Source organism: Phaenicophaeus curvirostris, chromosome 3 (genome assembly GCF_032191515.1).
Source record: "Phaenicophaeus curvirostris isolate KB17595 chromosome 3, BPBGC_Pcur_1.0, whole genome shotgun sequence".
NCBI lineage: Eukaryota > Metazoa > Chordata > Aves > Cuculiformes > Cuculidae > Phaenicophaeus > Phaenicophaeus curvirostris.
This window is the reverse complement of record NC_091394.1, coordinates 50,610,025-50,631,772: the sequence shown is the minus strand read 5'-3', so window position 1 is coordinate 50,631,772 and position 21,748 is coordinate 50,610,025. Positions and strand designations below refer to the sequence as shown.

Here is a 21,748-nt window from a genome sequence, read left to right as displayed (position 1 = left end):
TGAAGCACAGGACTACCTTTACCTGCAGGTATTATTTGCCATGTGTAAACCAGGGTAAAGATCTCATTTACTGCTAAAATACAACAGATTGTGTTTGTGCTGATATGCTTGACACAGTAAAAGAAGTAGGGATTATTCCACTTAACTGTGTATTTACATGGAGAAAACTCACATGGCTTTAGTCTTGGTGGCTTCTGGAGGGCCAAAAATATAAATTGGGGCACACCAATGCTGTTTCCATAGAAAAGTAAGTGAAGAGGGTTCTTGTAGGCCTTTAATGAGACAAGTTTGTTCCCTATGTGCCACCGTTGTTTACAAACTAGTGCTACCTCTATGTATAGCCTCTCAGCCCTTCTAAAGGAGTGACTACTTAGTCTCTTATCAAAAGAGCCAATCATATCATTCTCTGTCAAATTTGTCATTTGCACTAGGTACACCAGCTGTTCAGTTGGAGTGGGTCTGTTCAGCTGTAACTTAGCTCCTGTTGATTCCTTTGGCCTGACTGATGTGTGAGAGAAGGCAGTGCCACTCTTTAATCTCTCTAAAACATCCCTTCCTCTTTTTGTAAGACAGTGGTGGTGAGAAGTCATTATAGAGCTCATTTACACAATGTCCATAGCTGGAAAGCTTGATTGTGGACTTGCATAACAGATAGATAAGCAGTGTTTTTAAAACTATTTTCCAGGAGGTGGTGATGTTGCTCTTGCAGCATAATGCTGATACTTCTATTGTTAATGGGAGTGGAGAGACTGCAAAAGAAGTTACTCATGATAGAGACATAAGGAATATGTTGGAAGGTAACTTTAATAGGTGATAACCTGGTGGGTTATTTTTTTTTCCAGCACATGCATGTTCCAAAGCTTTTCTTGTAAGTTACAGAAATTCAATTGAATTTTCTTTTTAAATTTGATCATTAGAAAAAGTTTATTGTTTCTGTCCTGCCTGCAATACTGACAGTTGGTTTTTTTCATAATATATCTACAAGTGATTTGGAGGGTTAAATATTGTGAATGCCAATAGCATTATTCAAGTAACTATTTCAATCCTGTTGGTAATCCTTGCTACAGCTCTGAGTGGTACATGGCAGGCAAAGCCTTAGTTCACTGAAAGAGCTAAAACTGAAGTAAAGAACAGCAAGTGATTGTGTCAACAAAAAAATCATTAAAGAGCGAAATTCTGAATGGTTTGTGAAGGTACGCAGTTTGGGGTTGATTTAGGACTTGCTATTGGAGTCTTAGAAGAAAGGAAAAAAGTAATAAACCTTTCCCTTGTTTCCTCAATTGCCTTGCAGGTGTTAAAAGTGAGGCAGATGGTGTCCAAATACTTACATAGGCTTGCTGCTTATAGTTTTGGAGAATTAACTGTGGTGCTTCCCAGTATTATGTGGTACCCTTAAATATTGCTGAAGCATATACTGTCCAATACCACAGACTGTATACATGAAAAGTGATTGATCCTGTATGCAAGTGCACAGATAAGTCTTTTCTGCTGCTGATCTGCTGGATTGTTAGAGAAGAATAACATTTCTTTAAGATGACAGGAAGAGTAGAAGAGAAACTGGAAAGAACAGAGGAAAGATCTGACGGGGGTGACAGGAAGTTCCCCTGTTTACCCTTTTACTAGGGAGTGGGTTAGGGTTGCAAGTGTTAAAGCACTAACACGTACATATGCACATATACACACACATCTTAAATATTACATGTTTTTTAACATTTTTGTTCTGACAGACTTTTCTGGATAAATATTCCATTTATACCTGTCCCAGATAAATAATACTGGAAACTCTTGTTTATCTAGGCTCGTTTTGATGTAGTTTCTTGAATGCTGTACTTTGTACATACTTGCTACTTTGAGACTGACCTTATTTTTTTTTTTTTAATAGCAGTGGAAAGGACACAAGAAAGGAAACTGGAAGAAGAACTTCTAGGAGCAGCAAGAGAAGGGGAAACAGGGAAACTGACTGCCTTGGTAAGAATTAAAGTGCTTGTAGTACTTTTGTGTCAAGCAGTTCAAGGTGTAATGCTAATGTAACAGCAGATGACATTAGGCTTGCATTTCAAAGTGCTATGACTTCAGAATCTTAATGCTGTGCACCGTGTTATGTCAATAAGGTGCTGAGCCCTCAAGGGTTTTCTAGCCTCCTTGTTGAAGGGTTTCGGCTTGTTTCATGCTTCTAAATATTGTTCAGTTGTAATTAGTAGTGTAATGACTCTAAATCTACTGACATAAGCTTGTTATGTTTTTGTGGGTACCTTAAATGTTGTGTGTTCTAGGCACATAACGTGCCCGGAATTCTGACACGTTATGACCTATTTCAAATCTTGAAAATAAGCTTTTGTTGTAAGCACCTGTTGCATCTGAAGTCTGTTTAATGGACAATCACTTGCACAGCATAACTCCATGCTGAGCAGGACTTAAACTGTATATCTGTGTGCATGAACGCTTGTAGTTATTCAGGCTGAAAAATACCACAGTGTGGTAAGGCTATTGGAGAAGCAAATCACAGGAGAATTGAGGCAGGAGGGGGTCTTTGGAGATGATATAGTCCAGCGGCTGTTTGTAGAACAGAAGCGGCTAAAGCAGGTTGCCTAGGACCATATCCAGTTGGGTTTTGAAGCAGGGGCTCAGTGCTTGAACTCAAAAAATTTCTTTGGAAGCAAGATTTTTATTATGGAACACTTGCTACATAATTAGAACCTATAGTAATACCTTTTAAGGCATCAAAGCAATCTGAATATTTACTTCTAATAGAAAATTCACAGTTTGAGATTTGTAAAGAATGTCAGATTTCTCAATATACTGTTCTGCCTGGAAGCCAGAGTGAACACAGGTTCAAAATTTATTTCCATCCTCTAAACTTCTCTTCTAGTTTCAAAAGCCCTTGTCTTTCTAACTACTTCTTGCATGGACAGTTTTTAAATCTTTACTCATCCTTCTAATTTTTATTTCTACTTTTTATACTATCCTCTTTGAACCGGAGAGAGAACCAGATCTGTACACAGTACTTAAGATGTGGAAGACTACTGCATTAATACGCTGACATGATTATATTAACTGCAATTAATACACAGGTATAAGCAACCTGGTTTTGATTCTGCTTATTTTCAACACTTGTTGTATTTGATACTCCATGCTTGCTCACTAAGCCTTAAACTGATGTGGAAAAAAAAAAAGTAGAAATAAGGTGACTCAGAAATCTGTCATTGAAGAGCTGAGCTTTCTCTCATGTGGCATGTAACCATGTGTATGCACATAACTTGCTGTAAAAAATTTCATTTTGAAGAGCTTTTTTTAATGTTTACTTTTATTGAGCTTTCTATATATGAGGTCAGCTATATGTTGACCTCTAAAACTTTTAAAAAAATTATCACATCTATGACTTAAACTGCTCCAGGGTCAAAAAACAGGTTTTTCTCTGAATCCTTTGAGTATTTGGACCTGTAACCATTGAATTACAATTTTCAAAAGGAATCTTCAGGAACTCAAGTATTTGACCTCAGTATTAATGCGGTCATACTTCCACAGGCTGTCTCTTTTTGACTCGTGTTCTCTTTTCAGCTGAACTGTAAATAGTAGCTGTAGTAGCTAATACTTGATAGGATTATTTCTGAAGCACATTTAAGATTGTTACTGCTCATGGTAACTTAGATTGCTGCCATGGGAGTTCTGCAATTCTGGAGTCATTTGCCTAAGATAGCATATGGCTAATGCAGAAAGCTTAAGCTGACTTTCTCCAAAATTGTCAGGCACTTGACTCGAGTCTCCTAAGACTGCTTAACAGTAACTTAGCATTTCTATTAAGGCATTCCCATTTGGCTTGGAAGCTTAAATATAGTGGCTGATTCTGTGTAGAATTATCTGGGTTGGGAGGGACCTTTTAAGGATCTAGTCCAACCCCCATGTATGCATTCAATGGCTGCACATTTGAGAAGAGTAGTGGTATTTTAGGGTGGTTAGTAGTGTGGTGTTTAGTGACTCTTATCTTTTGGTGGGGTCAGTTTCTCGAAGCATTTTTATTATGCCCAAGTTAAACTTGTTTTCTGCCCTGGTTATGTAGCTGTTCTAACCTTAAGTTCCCACAATAATTAGATTTCAGAATGCAGCAGAACTGTTAGTATAACAGACTGCCTATGCTAGGAGGTTCTAAATGACCTAGGATAGATCAGTTAGTGAGGCTGGCAATCCTGCTACCCTTCTATACAAAGTTCTTACTCTCTGAAACAGGATGCCAACACAGAGTTGTTCTTGATTTAGCACTGACTTGTGCTAACTTTACAACTCTGCTCTATGCAGAAGACTGAGGCAGTAGCTTCTGGCAGTAGAACAAAAAAGAGCCATTCTAGCAACATAGATGACTGAACTGCAATGCTAGTGAACTCTCTGGTACTGTATAATTAAGAAGGATAAGTGTTTCCATGTGGTGTAGTAGAGGTGGAAGTAGTATAGTAAGTGAGCTGAGAAGGTCCTTACTCTAGCTGAAAGTCTTGCTTGATTGTTGTTCTTGTCCCTCTCAACACTTGCAGATGCATTCTTTGTTGCTAGGTAGACACTGAAGCATCATAGTTAGGAACTTGGCTAACTTTCAAAACAATGAATGTGGCATCTGGAGAGGGAGGAAGGCTGATAAGTAAGCAGAACTGTTTTTTTCCCAGTTGAACAAGCCCAAACCACCTGATATCAACTGTACAGATCAGCTGGGGAACACACCATTGCATTGTGCAGCATACCGTGCCCATAAACACTGTGCACTGAAACTGCTAAAAAATGGAGCAGATCCTAAAATAAGAAACAAGAATGGTGAGTACCAAATTAAAGTCCATAAAGTGTTAAGAGGAGACAGCAGTTTAACACGTTCTTTAAGCTATGTTACTTAACACATAATGTTCAGGGGAGAACCTTACAGTGCTTTTAACAAGGTTTGCATTGCTTATAAAGGAAGGCAAACACTGACTAAATTGCAAGAGATTTGAGAGCTGTAGCGAAATACTTATCATACATGCTTCTATTTTCCAAACTTACCCATTTCTAGAAGATTTACTTGCTGGTCTGTCTTAACCATGGAATGTGCCTGGCTTTTGTTTTATTGATGCTAAATGCTGAACACTGGTAAGAAAAAGTTATAAGATTGAAGATGTGGCCTAAAGTGGCTCTTCAGAAAACTGCTAATGAAAGCAAATACAGGAAAACTTTACACAGATGCTATGCAAACTGTGTACTTGTCATCTGATTAAAGATGCAAAACGTGTTTTGAACACGTTTATGCAGCTGAAGAGCTAAGAACAAACTTAAGAGCGAAGGCCTCTCTGTGGCTAGTAAAACTCTGAAGGGCCGTTCAGTGCACTGAAGTCCAGAGCTTTTTTAGTCTTCTACCCCTGAGGAACTTATTTTCCCCAATGTCAAGTAAACATATATGCTTCTGTGACAAAACTTTAATGGGTGAACACAGTATCAGTGATTATTAAGTTAAGTACATCTAGGTTTATTTGCATTGAGTTCTTATGCCTTGTTTTGGTTACTAAACAGATCAGACACCCCTTGATCTAGCCCAAGGTGCAGAAATGAAACTGATACTGGGAGGTAAAACTGGAAAGGTAAGAATTTTTGTAGCCATCTAAAATGCCAAGACTTTCTACCTGAAGCTATTCCTACAGGAGCTTTAATTTCTGTGCAGGTTATCAACAAACCCCTGAGACGTTATGAAGGTCTTCTGTGGAAGGTATGTCTTATTTCCATTTCTACATCACATCACATTCACATCACTTACTGGATAGATGATAGTTGGGCTGGCTGAGTGGAGCAGTTACTAAACTCATGACATGCTGATCTTAACTCAGTCCCTAAAATCTCTCTTTATTTCTTGGTAACCTTTGTGGTAAAGCTTCACTGTGGTAAGGTTTTATTCTTTGTCTGTGTGGCAGGCAAAATAGGTTTATTCTTTCCTGAACAGGTGTCTTAATCTTTTATAATCTATGATTAATTTTACCAGAATTTCACCACCTTCTGGAAATTTTAAAACTTAGACACAAGATGTCAATCAAATGGTTGTTCAAAGCTTGTTTTGCTCTGATACTCAAGTGAATCTTTTTCCTTGTTAGTGTTCTCCATCTTCTACATGAATACTTAATTTTTCTGTTCCTTAATGAAATCTTCGAGTTTTCTTCAGTGTAAATTTTACTTGTATTCACTCACAATTGTAATACAATAAACTGGTTTTGAACCAGAACTGTGTACTAAAGCTTGTGCAAGGTAGAATGTTGTAGTTGGATATCTCTGTTTTATTTATCTTCTGATTTTTATAAAGTAAAGTTGTATGGTGGTCACCAACCACCAATATTAAAATGCATTTTTTTATATTTCAGTTCTTACTAAACAGCAGGCTCAACAAAACTTATGTCTTTAGGTATTTCCGAAAAAGAGAATAGCACTGTAATTACAAAGCGTTCTTGGGTTGCTGCAATCACCGAGATAGGTAAAAGCTAAAATGCTTTCCTAATGGATGCCAGTTTTATTTAGTGGCTTTCAAGCTGTCGAACTTACTGGGAATAGTAACTTTTCAGCTGCTAATCTTATGTGGCCTTTTTAAAATCTTTTTTTAGAGCTCACGATTTTTTGGTTGGAGACTTTACTGGATAGTTCTAGAACATGGAGTCCTTTCCTGGTATCGGAGACAGTAAGTTCTGTGTTTAAATTCCTGAAAAGTGATTTAAATAATTCCCATCTTCACTTGATAATCTTTTTCTTTCCAAGAGCTGATGCAGTGAATAATGATCATCGTCAGGGATGCAAGCATCTAACACAAGCCATCTGCACGGTAGGAAGTGAGACTATTGGGTTTTTTTGATGTGGTGATGGTGGTCCATACCAAGACAATGAAAACTTGGTTGGTAAGCATGACTTTGTTAAAAAAGGGGAAAAACTTGTGCTGTTGCAAGAAACACTGGTTCTTGTTGAGCAAAGTATTCTTATTTAAAGTAGCAGTAAAGGTCCTTCACTTCTTCTTTCCAGTGTCCTCAAGACTTAAACAAGCATAAGGCTTCCTAAAAGCATGCCGCCTCAGTTGTGCAAAACTACTGTTTGGAGCATGTGATAACAGAATAGTAAAGCTCTAGTTCCTCCTGTAGCTGTTACTTGCTGCTTGTGTCTGTGTAACTTGAGTTGATCTCAGTTGGAGAACTCATCAATTCTGAAGGTGACTTCTAAAAAACTTCCTTAAATTCAATGGAGTTAATAAGTAAAATTATGCTTGTGGGAATACCTTTTAGAACAGACCAACACAGGACAGAGACAAAACAGGCCAGGTGTCATTTATAATACACAGGAAGATGAAGTGTTTAAGGAAAGTGCATTTAGGTTCATTTCAGTACTTATTCTATAACCTGTCTAGTTCTGTAGATTGGCACAAGTTCCATTTTAACTGCAGGTATGTATGTTCTTACTATATGAAGTGACTCATGCTTTTCTATAAATTCCTTGGTGCCAATATATGCAAATATAATATTTTGATGTAAGGAACCTCTGTATTATCATTTATGATGTAAAGTGCAAGACAGCACAATTTGCAAAGCTGTTCTGGCAAGCTTTTACTGTAAACTATAGTTGTTTAGCATCAAAACTGAGGCAAAAAACTGAGTTAAGAGTAATTTTCGACTTATCTGTTGTGAATAAGCAATGTCTCTTATTGATTCATTATATTAATTCTGTCTCTTCTCCACATTGCTTTAGGTAAAATCTACAGACAGTTGCTTCTTTTCTGTCAGATGTTTTGATGACACTGTTCATCGTTTCAAGATTCCTAAAAATAGCCTTCCTTCTCAAACTAGAGAGGTAATAACTCTGTCAAAGGCTTTAAAATGTAATAACTTCTGTGATAGTTTGCATACCACTTGCTGTGGGTACATCAGTATTGGCTTCAGTATCTTCCATTGAGACTTGTTAACATAAGCGCACATGTTGAATCTTTTAGCACGACTGTAGACTAAATTAACAAAAATAGACAAGTTGGCATTCTCTTCTTTAAAATTACTGCCACGTTGTTTCCCTGGTCTGTATCTGTATTGCGCCCTGTGGTTTAACTTCCTCTTTCTTTGGCTTTTCCCTGTGATAAATTTTTACTGCAACTCTGTTGCTCTTTCTTCCATAGCTCATTATCCCAAATAAAAGAATGTTGAGTGATGCATTCTGCTCTCAGCTATTCTGTGATGACCTAATAAAATCTTTTCTTAAAAGGTGGGTCTAGAACAAGAGGATAACTTTTTTTTTAGGGCTACTTGTAGTGTAGTCACTATTGCACTTCCATACGTGTACTAACTAGACATGAAGTAGGGGTGGAGACAACTGGAGTATTGTGTCCAGTTCTGGGCTTCCCACTGTGAGGGAGATGCAAATGTAATGAAGAAAGCCCAACAGAGCCACTAAGGTAATTAAAAGGACAAGAGCATCTCTACTACTAGGAAAGGCTGAGAGACCTGGGACTGCTTGGCCTTGAAGAGAAGTCTCAAAGGTATCTTATTAATATCCACCCTCCTGTCAGATATATATGTAAAGAGTACGAAACCATACTCTTGGTGGTGGTGCCCACTGACAGGACAAGAGCCAGTAGGCACAAGCTGAAACACAGGAGGTTCCCTCTGAACAGAAGTGATGGGGACTGAGCACAGGCACAGGTTACCCAGAGAAGCCTTGGAATCTCCATCCTTGGAGATACTCAGAAGCTGCCTGGACATGGCCCTGGGGAACCTGCTTGAGCAGGGACAGTTGGACCAGAAAACCTCTAGAGATCCCTTCCCACCACAAACACTGATTCTGTGAACAGGAAAAGGATCTCCCTCTTATGACAGTGCTGGAGGTTTTGTAGAGTTTGTCATGCATAAGAAGGCCGACTTGGTTACGGGGACCTTGCTGTCTGAACAGAAACCCAAAGACGGAAAATACATCCCCAATAGTCTTAATTGATATGACTTTGTGACCTTGGATGGGCTGAGGTGTGTGGAATTTGTCCTTGAAGTTTGATCAGTTAAGTCCTAGATAGCACTCTGACCACAGAGTATCACATCTTGTATATTTTACAATTTCAACAAACTATTTTCTACTCAGTAAGATGCCTTGTTTTCCTTATGAATATCTTGTTTGCATCAATAGAAAATTTTAATTTATTCTTTCGTATGTAGACTGCCTTCTGGGGATGGCATTTGAAATCTGTATTAACTCTGGTTTTTTTGCATCCAGAGTTGGCTGGAAGCCATAGAAGACCACTCTGCATATAGCACTCATTACTGCACACAGGAACAGCTGAGTAGTGATGATGAGGATGATGATACGATATCTGTTACAGACCTGCAGGATACTCTGAAAGTATGTTCTGATTTTTTATTTGGCTGATGCATCTAGGCAATTACAGATTGGTACTTTCTTCTATTGAATTACTTTAGTGTGTCTTTGGCTAAAAGTGATGATTCTTTCTTTTAATGGATGCATAATTACTGTTTGTTTGTACTGCTGATAGGTATATATTCTTGTGCAGACTGTATGCATGTCATGTTGATTGTAGCTGGACGGTTGTGTTTCAGCTTTACCAGCACTATTGCCAGGTAGGAAGTTGCTTGAGACTTTCAGCCAGGAGAGGGAGCCTAGTACTCGGTGACACCAAGACTGAAGGATAACATAGCTAGCCTTCAGTGAGCTCTACCTCTATAAAATAAGCAATTAAATGGCTTATAAATGATACTTTAACACTTAAGGTTGCATTAGGTGCGTTATGCAGTGATTCTCTGGCCTGCAATGGGGATGAGTCTTAATAATTCTAGCATTCAGCCTGTGATTCTTGCTTTTTGCCACACATACTTCTAAAGTCTTTTACTTTAAGGGAAAGTTAACATTGCAGCACAAATGTCTTCATGTGACTGTACTCCAGGTACCCTGTACCATGCCTGTTGGTACAACAACTCAAAGTAGCTCATGGCAGAATAGAAAGGGGAGGATAACTGGTGCTGGCAGTTCGCAGCAGCCTATGGAAGATGATGGTATTATCTAATAGAGAGCTGTCTCAAGTTGAAATGCAGGCTTGGAGTATCATCCTTGGGTGGGTATGTCACTTGCTATATGTCAGTCAACCTATGCGTTTGCTTATTTTGGCCTTAAGTTCGTCAAAGGAAAAGCAATTACTCTTCTAGGGTTTCAAGCATTTCAATAAAAAAGGGTGGAAAATGCAAAAACAGTACGTAAAACATAGATTTAGGGCTTGGTTTGCTATGCTAATTTAAACAAAAGCTGGTCAGCCATGTAATGTGAATAAATATTTTTGTTTGCCTGTGTGTCTTTGAAGGTACTTCAAGTAATTTCTTTCAGTTTAAATGTATTGACCTCTGTTCCCGGGGATCTTTAAGATTTAATGCTCTACAAATGTAAAAATTTCAGTATAGTTGAGAGAATAAACATACGCTTCCCTTAAAACAAAGCACTTCTGAATGAGCTATTGCTTCTGTCTTTCAGAAAGCACAAGCATGCCAACAGAGACTCAGTAAAGAGATTTCAGACTTTCTTGCAATGGTTAAATCTTTGGATGCTACAAAAGGTAAAACTTACTCTTCTAAAAATGCAGCTTGTTAGTCAGCAACTTATTTTTTCTTTTAAGCAGCACATGCCTTAATTTCACAGAAATTAAATTTTCAGGAGCTTGAAAAAATAGTACTGTTGACTTGAATCTTTTTCAATAAGGGAAAGTAACATAATTGCTAAGATCTAAGGTTAGTAACTTACTGCAGAGAGTGTCCTATGATGGGTACAAAGAGCTAGGTGTCTCTAGCTTTCCCCTCAAAAAATCTTGTATTTTAGTGAGTAGAAACAAAATAAAAGCTGAGGCATGATAAACAGGATGTGAATCGAAATCACAAAACTGTATAGGGAAATGGAGGCATGATGTGATGCATTCCACAGACATCTGGCATAAAACTCATGGCAGAAAAAGTTCTTGAGCTTCATTTTAAATGGTAACCCTTAAATTAACATGTACCTGGATCTTTGGTAGTTTTTGCAGTTATGCTGCACAAACATTGAGCTATTGGAGATCAGAACTTTTTTCATTTAATACCTTAAACATGTACAGAGCTGCTTACATATTAAACATACAAAGGAGTTCTGTTAGGGCTGTTGCTCCTGAGTCCTCGTTACATATTGTGACTAAAATAGGAAGCCTTAACTAGAGAACAAGTTGTTTATCTGTACAAATCTGGAGTCTGCAAGAGAATAGAAGTTTGGGGAGGACAAAAGTTCTTCTTCTTCCATCCCAGTGTCTTCCCAAGAAGTCTAGAATATAGCTTTTTCTCCGTATTCTACTGGTGTTAAGTTACTTTGCATTGTTCATCTATCTTGCAGTAATGGAATTTCTATCAGATTTTCGTTTCGGAAAGAAAAGTAAGGTTTCATAATACATGAGTGTTTTGTTAGTAAGCCTTTAATTATTAGATTTCAAACCATTTTTTATTAAGAATGCAGTTTTGATATATTAGTGCAAGGTGGATAAAATATCTTATCAGATGAAGGTGCAGTTTTTCTGGCCACATTGCTGACCTGAAGAACCAGTGAGGACATTCACTTTTTTGTAAATACACAACTTGAGTAACCAAAACTCATAGTAAAGTAAAAGCAGATACTATCTCTTTCCTAGAAAATGCTGGTCTTGGCCAATAGCAGTTCCTATCTTCTTCACAATAAATGTTTAACTTCATGGGTCAGCAAACTGTTCTCAGGGTCATGTGTAACCTCAGTATGTCTCAACAGAGAGCTGCTGCAGTCCACCCAGCTCTCATATTGGGTTGATGTGATATCTTGAAAGCATTAGAGACTTCTGGCTCTAGAAGAATGCAAATTTAAGTGAAAGGGCTTTCTGTGTGGAATTTCTCTTAAAAGCTTTTGAGTAATATGAAAATGGCTATCTGATATTTAAAATTCTCTCCCTAACTGTCTCAACATGCTATTCTAAATCCAGGTATCTTTGAGGTTTATGCATGTGATTTATTACAAGTAAAGCTGTCTACTGCTTCTGCACTCAGTGTGCTGCCCTTCCTTCTGGAGGCTCTAGCTGATCTTGATAGCTGCTGTAAGTAGAGACTTCTAATCCAGTCAGCAGCAAGCTTTGGTATTAAAGGCAACAATTAGGGTGTGGATATGCACGGTATCTTGTCCTGCACAAGCACTGTAAGTTGAAAAATAAATTCAAGAACTGTGATTGCCAGACCTCTTAATCTTTGTTGGTGTGACATCAGCTTGAAGCACGTGTTACTAAATGGTGTCAACCAGTCTTGGAGTATGCAGCCACAAAAATGAACGCGTAGTTAATAGCAACATTTATACTCTCTGAGAGAATGTCTTGCTTGACTTCTGAGTAATTTCTGTCACAAAACTATAAAGATGAACTTAACCTAATCGGCTGCTAGAAATTATTTATCTTGCTTTCCTGCTGGTTCTAGACATGTAGCCTCTTCTATAAGTGGTTATAGAATTCAGGGTGTGAGGTGTTATTGCTCTGCAAGCTGCACTTATTATGCAGAGATGAGTCCATGAAAATAAAATCTCCTTCCCCTTTTATTGATCAGTATCCTTGTAACTTCCCATCTATTTTTCAAACCTAAATTTTCAGCTGCACTGTGATCTTCTCTATATAATACCATGGCAGAAGTCAAAAAGCACTACATTTCTCCCTTATATTACACCAGTGCAGTATCCTTTGTATTTGAACTCTATCACCTGGCAACTGTGGGGCTTTTAAATCTAGGAAGTGGTTAAAAGGGGATTGTTGGTAGTCACTTTTCCAGTGTCTTGCTGCCATAGCTTACTCTTCTGCTTTCTAAGCCATTCTGAAGGAGAAACTCGATCCATTCATGTGCCATTTATAGCAGTACTAGGGAAAGGATGCAAAATAAAGAACCTGTGTTCTTTTAGTGCTACTTCTGCTTGCCCTTTCCTCTCATAGATCTTGCAGTCTACCAGCCTTCCTGTAACCTATCAATGATACATCTGTATTACAGGATTCTTAAATATTTTTTCCTCTAACTTTCAATGTCCCCTAATACTACTAATCATTTGTGCTTTCAGGAATACCTTCTCCCATCCTGCAAAAGGTTGATGTGGTCTCTGAAGTATCCCAGGAAACATGTGAGGCCCTGGCTGACTGCCTTGACCTATTCACAAAGCAAGAAGGGGTATGTAGTGTGCTGTGTGGGCCTAAAAAGGGTCTGAATAGCTTGGTATGTCTCTTGCCAGTTTGCTGCTTACCTGTTACAAAAATACATGCACCATAGAACTTCATATGGTTGGTAAGCTGTCTTTTTATATGCTCTACATCTGAATTCTTGCTTCCAGAGAAAGAGTTGCTAAATTCTCCTACAAAAGGATATCTTAGAATTTGAGCATTCAGAAGATACACGGATTCTTGTTGGCAGAACTGCTGCCTGTAATGTTCAAACTGAATGCTTGGATTCAAAAAAGCAGTTGCTTTGCTGATTTGAAGGTTAAAATATTGAAAATTAATCTTTTCCTTTTTTTTTTTTTTGTACTGGCTAACTGATGTGTTGAACAGTATTGCTTCTGAATTTGTTTTTCAGACCATGTGCTTAGTGGGTGTGCGAATGCCTGTGTTGAACTTCCAGCTTCTCAGTGACAAATATCTTGTATGGTGTTAAACATAATGCAAATGCTTCAGTTCGGGAGTATGTGTCAAACTCATTAATTCCTGGGTAGAAGATGTGGTATTTTTGTCCTCTAGAAAATGCCTCGTACCATGGAAAAAATTTTGTCTTCCTGTAGTTTAGTAACAGCAATCCCTCAGTTAGGTCCTTGTTGTCAGTAAGCTGTGTTTGAAAGAGGTCTGTGTTGGTGTTGTTAGTGTTCTAGTTATTAAAGTGAGCTGCAAACACTGGCTCCATTGTCTAGGTTGGGTTTAAGATTTTTCTTTTGTTCCTTTCCAAGCCTTTTTGTGTCTACTCACAAGTCTTACAGACTTACTTGAGTCAAAGCTTTAGCAGAGCAGAGCAAGCATTGCTTTTCTGCATTGAGTTTTTTCTTTAAGAAAATCTAATATTAAAGCTGCCAGTTTCATTTATGGGTGAGGGGGAAATTGTTATAACAGTGGGTGTGTAGTGTTAGTTAGTAGTCCCTAATTGTGTTGGCATCTTGCTGCAAGCCAGATTAAAATAGCTTTCTAGAGTGGGGTATGGCAAAACATATGGTGAAATTGTAATTTCACCTTACTTGAACTTGAACAGTTTCAGTAGCTGTTATAGAGGCCTTATTTTAATCTGGAAGCACAGAGACTTGGGCACAGAGGAATAGGCTTAGGTGTGAACTTGAATTTCCAACATAGCTGGTGAAATCAGTCAGTCGTGACAGGGAGAAGATGTGATCCTGGGAGTTGTCTTAGTATTTTTAAACTTAAAGCTATTGCAATTCCAGAATATAATGCAGGCTTCTAAAGGCACCATAAGCCCATAAGGGAGCAGCAATCCTTTCCTAAGACTTGAACCTTTCAAAAGAGTTAGGTTCTTTGAGCATTGCTGTTCTTAAACCCTCAGCATTTCATTGTGTTGCCTGTTATAACAGGGCCCTCTTCTTTGCCATTCAGTGCTGATTTCTAGGCTGTAGATCTGTTTGCGAAGCAAAGGGGATATATTGGGTTCTGCATTAGGACATCAAGTAAATGCCTTAATATTTCTTCCAAGTATATTGAATAGTAAAGTGTAACTCTAAAGTATCAAACTCTAATATAAAAACACTTGTCTGAAATCTAAAAATCTTTTTTAGTGAAGATTAGGCTTAAGTCTTGTAAGTGTTGGGGAACAACTGCCATGAATGCTCTGCTCTGGCAATAATTGGCTGCTGTTAACTTTAAACTGCCAAACTGCCTTCAGGAAGAATAACTACAGCAGTTGTTTGCTTTCCTGCCTGAGTTGTTGTCCTGCTGACAGGAGGCCTGGAGACTGACTACAGCTTGTCAAGCTACTCCTTGGTAGAGCTTCCTCTGAGTAGAGAGGAATGACTTGCTCCATGATACTTTTCTGCTGCGTTGTTCTTGTCCTGTGAAATATGGCGCTCCAGAATGAATGGGTTCTCAAGCCTGGTACCTTTTTATCCCGCTCCTGAAGGAGAATTTTTTTCCACTCTAATTTAAATTGTCAGCATACCAGCAGCCACTGCTGGACTAATGAGCAGAAGCTGCTGACTTGAGAAAGGATAACCATGGCCAGTGTGCTTTTTGCCTTTTAGAGAAGACTTTGTTTAGTATTGCTTATCTCTGCTGTGGAAATTGTAGCATAATAATAGCCTCAATGTTTAATGGCTTCGAGTTGTGCCAGGGGAGGTTCAGACTGACATTAGAATCATAGAATCTTAGAATATTTTGCATTGGAAGGGACCTAAAAGATCTGGTTTCACCCCCCTGCCATGGGCATGGACATATTCCGCTAGATCAGGCTGCCCAAGGCCCCATCTAACCTGGCCTTGAACACTTGCAGGAATGGGGCAAGTACAGCTTCCCTGGGCAACCTGTGCCAGTGCATTCACCACTGTCATCATGAAGAAATTCTACCTTATGTCTAGTCTAAATCCGCCCCTCTCCAGGTTATACCCATTGCCCCTCATCCTATCGCTCCATGCCTTTGTAAACAGTCCCTCTCCAGCTTTCTTGTCAGCCCCCTTCAGGTGCTGGAAGGTTGCTATAAGGTTTCCTTGTAGCCTTCTCTTCTCCAGGCTGAACAACCCCAAATCTCTCAGCCTGTCCTCATATAGAAGGTCCTCCAGCCCTCTGATTGTCCTTGTTGCTCTCTGGACCTGTTCCAACAGTTCCATATCCTTGTTACTTTGAGGTTTCCAGAACTAGACACAGTAGTCCAGATGAGGTCTCGCTTCCCTTGCCTGCTGGCCACGCTTCTGTTGATGCAGCCCAGGATGCTGTTGCCCTTCTGGGCTGTGAGTGCACATTGCTGGCTCGCGCTGAGCTTCTCATGGACCAGCACCCCAAGTCCTTTCCTTAGGGCTGCTCTCAGTAGGAAAGATTTCATAGAATCATAGAATAACCAGGTTGGAAGAGACCCACCGGATCATCGAGTCCAACCATTCCTATCAAACACTAAACCATGCCCCTTAGCACCTCGTCCACCCGTGCCTTAAACACCTCCAGGGAAGGTGACTCAACCACCTCCCTGGGCAGCCTGTTCCAGTGCCCAATGAACCTTTCTGTGAAGAATTTTTTCCTGATGTCCAGCCTAAACCTCCCCTGGCGGAGCTTGAGGCCATTCCCTCTTGTCCTGTCCCCTGTCACTTGGGAGAAGAGGCCAGCACCCTCCTCTCTACAACCTCCTTTCAGGTAGTTGTAGAGAGCAATGAGGTCTCCCCTCAGCCTCCTCTTCTCCAGGCTTCACAGAAGGGGTCATTGGGCATGGTAGAGGCTGCCCGGGGAGGTGGCTCAGTCACCATCCCTGGAGGTGTTTAAAAGATGAGTAGGGGAAGCCCTTAGGCATGGGATTTAGCAGCGAACAGGCACCGTTCGGCTTGATGATCTCAAAGGTGGATTCTGGGATATGCGAATGAACCTGCTAATGCCGCACTAAAGATGGAAAAGGTTCCACCCCACTCAAAACATGGGAAGGTTCCGCTCCCTTCCACTTGCTTAAGGCACGGTACGGGAGGGGCCCGCTGGAGGAGGAGGAGGGAGCCGCGCATCTCGCCGGGGATGAAGGCTCCGAGCCTCCCCCGCTGCGGTGGCCCCGCCCCGGGCTGTCTCGGCGGGGCCGGGGCGCTGTCCCCGCCCGAAGCGCCGCCCCGGCCAGCGGCTCCGGCGGCCCCGGCACGTCCTGCGCCCGCGGGGCTCGGCTCCTCCTTGACATTGCGCTGCGCCCTTGTGGCCAGCGGGGATGGGCGCGGGCGGGGCTCCCTCGGCTCCTTTTCGTTGTTCGGCACGGAGTGAGGAGCGTTTGACCGCGTTCATCCCAGCGCTTTATTGGTGCCGGAGCCGGTGCCGCTCGGAGCGGTCTCTGCAGTGACTTTGGCACAAGGTTAGCGAGTGCTGGTTTGGAGCAGGGCTCCCCTCGCGCTCTTCCTACCAGATACCAGAGCCTGCCTGCGAAAAGCGCTTCGATTCCGGATCGTTTCTTTTATATTCTAAGGTATTTTTATAGAGAGAGTTCAACTTCTCCTAACTTAAGGGAATCGCTATTCTTTCTGCCACCCTTTGTGGACGGGTTTGAAATTCGTCTCCAGTACTTGAACTGCTTGCACTGAAGCTGTATGAAACTGATAGGAAAGGCATTCTTTAAAGAAATGGGCTTTATTTATCTTTTAGCTTGCAGCTTCATTATCTAGTGCTGGATAAAGTGTGCTGATGAGTATCTTGCCTCTTAGGTTTCACTTTTACTGTCGAAGGTTATATTTAACAGTAAATTAAGAGCTCATATTACATGAGTTTAGAACAATACCAGTTGTAGGCTGACTTCATTTCTAGTCCGTAGTTGGCTTTAATCTTCCTTTGTATGTATTGTCATTCTTTCTAGGTGTGGTTTTTTGGTTTGTTTTTTTTTTTTTTGAAAACGAGGTTTGTTTGCAAGCTGATGAAAAACCTTTGCTGATGAGATAAAGGATTCAGAAAAGGTTTCGTCATTTCTTGGTTTTGAATGAGTTGTTATACTCAGCTAGGTAGAACTTGTCATAGCGCATTAAGCTTGTCATGTTTTCAGAAACTTTAAGGTCAAAATACTGTGGTTCATAGTCCTGGGATTTAGTTAGCATGTTACACCATGGTGAAGACCTATTGTATGTGTAACTGAAGTACTGTAAATAAGAATGTGCATGCAGTTCAACTAGCAAATATTAATCTCCGGAAATTCATTGCACTGCCTTAGCTTATTTTGTATTTCTTGGAAACATAATTGAGTGTCAACGGGCTATATGTCTGTCTGTGTTCTTGTGAATAATTGCACGTGCTTTTTGTGATACAAATAGTTGTCCTTAATACATGTCTGGTTTGTGGTCTGGGAGATGTGTTAGCATGGCTGCTGTACCTACTACCTTACTAGACTGTGAATGAAGAAGGTGCCTGTAAGCTGTGTCCAGATGACTCCTTAATGAGGCCTTTTATTATCCTTTTTTAAATTATCATTATATTCCTTGTTGGAGTGAAGGTGAGGGGAGCAGCGATGACAGTCTGCAGTCAAGGGAGAGCCAATGATAGGTCACCCTGTGCGAATCTGTCTGGAAAAGTCTTGGAGTCCATCAGCAGTCCTTTTCTGCCACCTGGCAATATAGTCTGCTGCATTAATCTGTCAGGTCCTGGGAGCCTTTGGTGTGTGAGAGGGAGAAATAGGGAGATGGTGAGGGTCTTGACTAAAGTTAGGAAAGATAAGGAAGAAGTTAACTTCAGAATTTCTAATTTAGCACTTGGGAGGGGATCGTGTCCTGCCTAGCTGTTGTACTAGTCCTAGAACCATAGAGTCCTTAGCCCTTCAAGTCATGAAGTCAGTGCCTGTGTTACTCTGCTCTTTTCACCTTGTACTTAGAAACAAGCAAAAGCCTTACCTTTTTTGTTTCCTTTCAGTCACTGGAGCACAACAACAATTCTGTCTGTTCTGCTTTGTGGCTCCTCCTGAAAATGATGAAAATCAAGGCAAGACCTCTGTGTGTCAAGGCCTATAGGCAATGCCTCAAACAACTGAAATGCTGTTCAGCCCATCAGCTTGGGGAAAAGAGAGCAATTTTCAGACAGCTGATAGTAGCACTGGGCGTAGCAAGAAGTGTCTGATGTTGAGAGACTTGAGGTGTCTACATCAAGAAAATCTTTATTGGCTGTATGAGTCTTACTGACTTGACCCTATTTCTTCCCCTCCAGATGAGTAGAAATGTGCTAGAAATACTTAGTGTGGCTTGGAACTTGTTTGAAATTAACAAGTTAATTGGGAGGTTCTCTATGCTCAAACAGGCGCACAGATGAAGGCTGCTGCTTTTCCTTTATGCAGAAGAATATGGGATATAACATGTGGAGTAAATGCATAGGTATGGCATATGAGAGAACAAAGCTACTGACAAGAAAGTTATGTGGTGGGCCGTTTCTCCTGCGAGAACATCAGCAGCTCTAGTCATGTCTTAATGATTTTTGTTGTACTAATTTAAGTGTTGTATATGCAGGTCTTTCATTTATGCTAAAGCTCTAAGCATGAGATATTCAAATTAGAGGAACTTGATAGTGAAATGTTTGCAGATGGCATGATGTTCTTCCTCTGGAAGCATTTTCTTTCTGCTATTGTACTACAGCCTTGCAGATAGAAGGTGATCTACAGGTCTGTGAAGACAATGTCCTTATCAGTAGTATGTAAAGGAGAAAGTTTACTGAGTTCAAAGTATTTAGGAGGTGGAGGAGTTATGATCTTTAACGTTTTTCAGAGACCGTCCTAGAACAGCCAAGTGAATAGGTCACTGAAGGGAGCAGAGAAGCTAAGCAACAGCCCTGACGGAAGCTTGTTAAAATAATGAATACTGGGACTCCATTCAGGGAAAAGATAAAAGAAAAGCAGCCATGTTTACTTAAAGAATATTGTGTGTGTTGACAGAATGCTTACATTTTGAAGCAGTTAAGATCCTTGTTTGACTGCCATATACAAAAGGCTTCTGGGTGGCAGATGGTTTTGGCTGACAGAAGGGCACCTGGATGTTACTGTAGCACAGAAGATGATGGTCTCTTTGTAGTACAGCAGGGTCTCAACTGTGGTTTTTTCTCTTAAGAGAGTCTTCGAAAGAGAACATTGTCCTTATAGCTGGTGATGGGCTTGAATATAATCTGTTGGCCAAGATGACATACTGATTTATAATGACAAACTCTTGCTGACTTGTAGCTCTACAAGCCTTTGTGAAAGCCAGTCGCACAAGTTGTTCGAAGGCATTCTCTGCTTGGTACTGCATTGCCCAACTCGAAGCATACTGCTAACCTGTTCTTGCACTTTTCTGAGTGACTTAATGCTTTTTCAAAGCTTGGCCTATAGATGTTTTTTTTTAGCAGTTATTGGTAAGCAGACTTGTGTAAACTAACTTAGAATCCATTTGTAGGCCTCTTCTCACTATGCTTCTGCAGTCTTGCAAAAACATGGAAAAACGGGGCTAAGCTGAAGGCTGCAGGGAAGAAAGATCAGGGAGTAATCAAGTTTTAATGGAGTACTATTTGATACAGTGAGCTTCTAAAACAGCAATTGGCAATTGTTTTCCATGAAAGTATTTGAAAAACAGTGCTGTTGTCTCTGTGTAATCTGGTGGCTGGTGGAGAGGGACAAAAAAGATATGTAACATGGGAGTTTCCTTTTTGTGTTTTTTGCTACTTATTGCTATGAGGATATTTGTTTTCCTCTCCTTCACACTTGGAAAACAAACTGGAGTGAGAAGGGTTCACATTTCTGTCCTTCTAATGTCGTTGTGATTTTTATAATGGCACCTAAAGCTGATCAGCTTGTTTTCAGTGTTTTATCTTAACGTATACTGGATTGCAATGGCAGTCTTGCTGAGTGGTCAGGTTTTGTCTCTCAGCTGCATGGAACATCAGAATGCTGAACTGGATGACAGTGGCCACACACACTAATTTTCTGGAGATGTAATCCCCTTCTTGACCTTTCTTTCTTGAAACTTAAGGGGTTTCTAATGCTTCTTTCCTTGTAAAGCTGACAAACTAGCTTCTTACAGCAATACTAACAAATAGTGTCTGTACGTATGAAAAACAAATTTCATTTAGTCTGTCCTGTACTTGATATTACATTTACTTTTGAAGGATATAATATATTTAACTTTTACCTGTACGTTTTGTGTAAGGTTGTTTTAAAGGCATTGTACCTGAATAGCATAAGTAACCTAAGGCTTCGTGTCACTTTCTTGTTGTCAAATCATCTTAAATTTGCCATTTGGAGGGATTTTTGGTATGTTTGACTTGGTGTCCTTTAATGTTAGTGATTGCAGATTTCTTGCCTTATGGCCTAGTAGTCTGTCCATGTGCAATTGTGTAGCCTTTCCTTGAATAAAGGAGATTAAAAGAGATTAAACTTACTTCTCTGCTATTCTTTGTGGTTTTAGTTGGTGAATTTTACTCACTTCTGGCTCCATGACAGTCTTCTAGCTATGTAGAATAAAATGGATGATCTTCTAATTAGACAGTACTAATGGGGGGTGGGGTGGGTGGGGGTGTCCTCTTTTTTTTTTTCCCACCTACTTAAACTTCATCTGGCTACAGTCATGGCTTTTCAACCAAAACTGTGGTTTTTCAATTTTTAGTCAATGACTCTTCAGAGATGATATAATGTTTGTAACAGAGGTGAGCTATTGTGGAATTTGACCTCTTGTCTGATGATCTTTTTTTTTTTTATCTCATGAAAGGAACATGTACTTGTTGGCCTCTCTCTCTCCCAGACTGCTACTGACTTTAAAAGCTTTTTTGGTTTTAATATTAAGTGTTATCTCTGCTTGCTGTGCTGCCCAGTGAAGGAATGCGTTTGTGTATGTTGATTGCTGAGTCACCGAGGTTATCACTAGAATTGGTAAATGGGCTGTATTTAGAAAGTATTTACGTATGGAAAATGAATCACTGGGATTATAATTTTCCCTGAAGGTACATGCTAGGCCTGGTCATCAAAGAACATTAGTAGCTTTTTTCTCCGGAGTGCTTGTATTATTCTTAACATTACCACCATTTAAATGCATCAGTAATATAATTTAAAAATAGATGTGTTTAGTGTTA

General features: G+C 39.9%; 1 protein-coding gene across 3 annotated transcripts in view; it reads left to right on the top strand.

Moving 5' to 3' along the window:
* Positions 1-21,748, top strand: part of OSBPL1A (oxysterol binding protein like 1A) — a 68,884-nt gene that overhangs the window by 7,008 nt on the left and 40,128 nt on the right. The window contains exons 4-14 of one of the 3 annotated variants that reach the window (XM_069853975.1): positions 686-797; positions 1,883-1,968; positions 4,653-4,797; positions 5,524-5,591; positions 5,672-5,716; positions 6,597-6,670; positions 6,748-6,811; positions 7,723-7,824; positions 9,226-9,351; positions 10,489-10,570; positions 13,090-13,196. In XM_069853975.1, coding sequence (XP_069710076.1) covers positions 686-797; positions 1,883-1,968; positions 4,653-4,797; positions 5,524-5,591; positions 5,672-5,716; positions 6,597-6,670; positions 6,748-6,811; positions 7,723-7,824; positions 9,226-9,351; positions 10,489-10,570; positions 13,090-13,196 — 1,011 coding nt within the window. Of the gene's footprint in view, positions 1-685; positions 798-1,882; positions 1,969-4,652; positions 4,798-5,523; positions 5,592-5,671; positions 5,717-6,596; positions 6,671-6,747; positions 6,812-7,722; positions 7,825-9,225; positions 9,352-10,488; positions 10,571-13,089; positions 13,197-16,970; positions 17,154-21,748 lie in introns of those variants that run through there. The other 2 variants (XM_069853978.1, XM_069853977.1) reach the window with 2 other exon arrangements.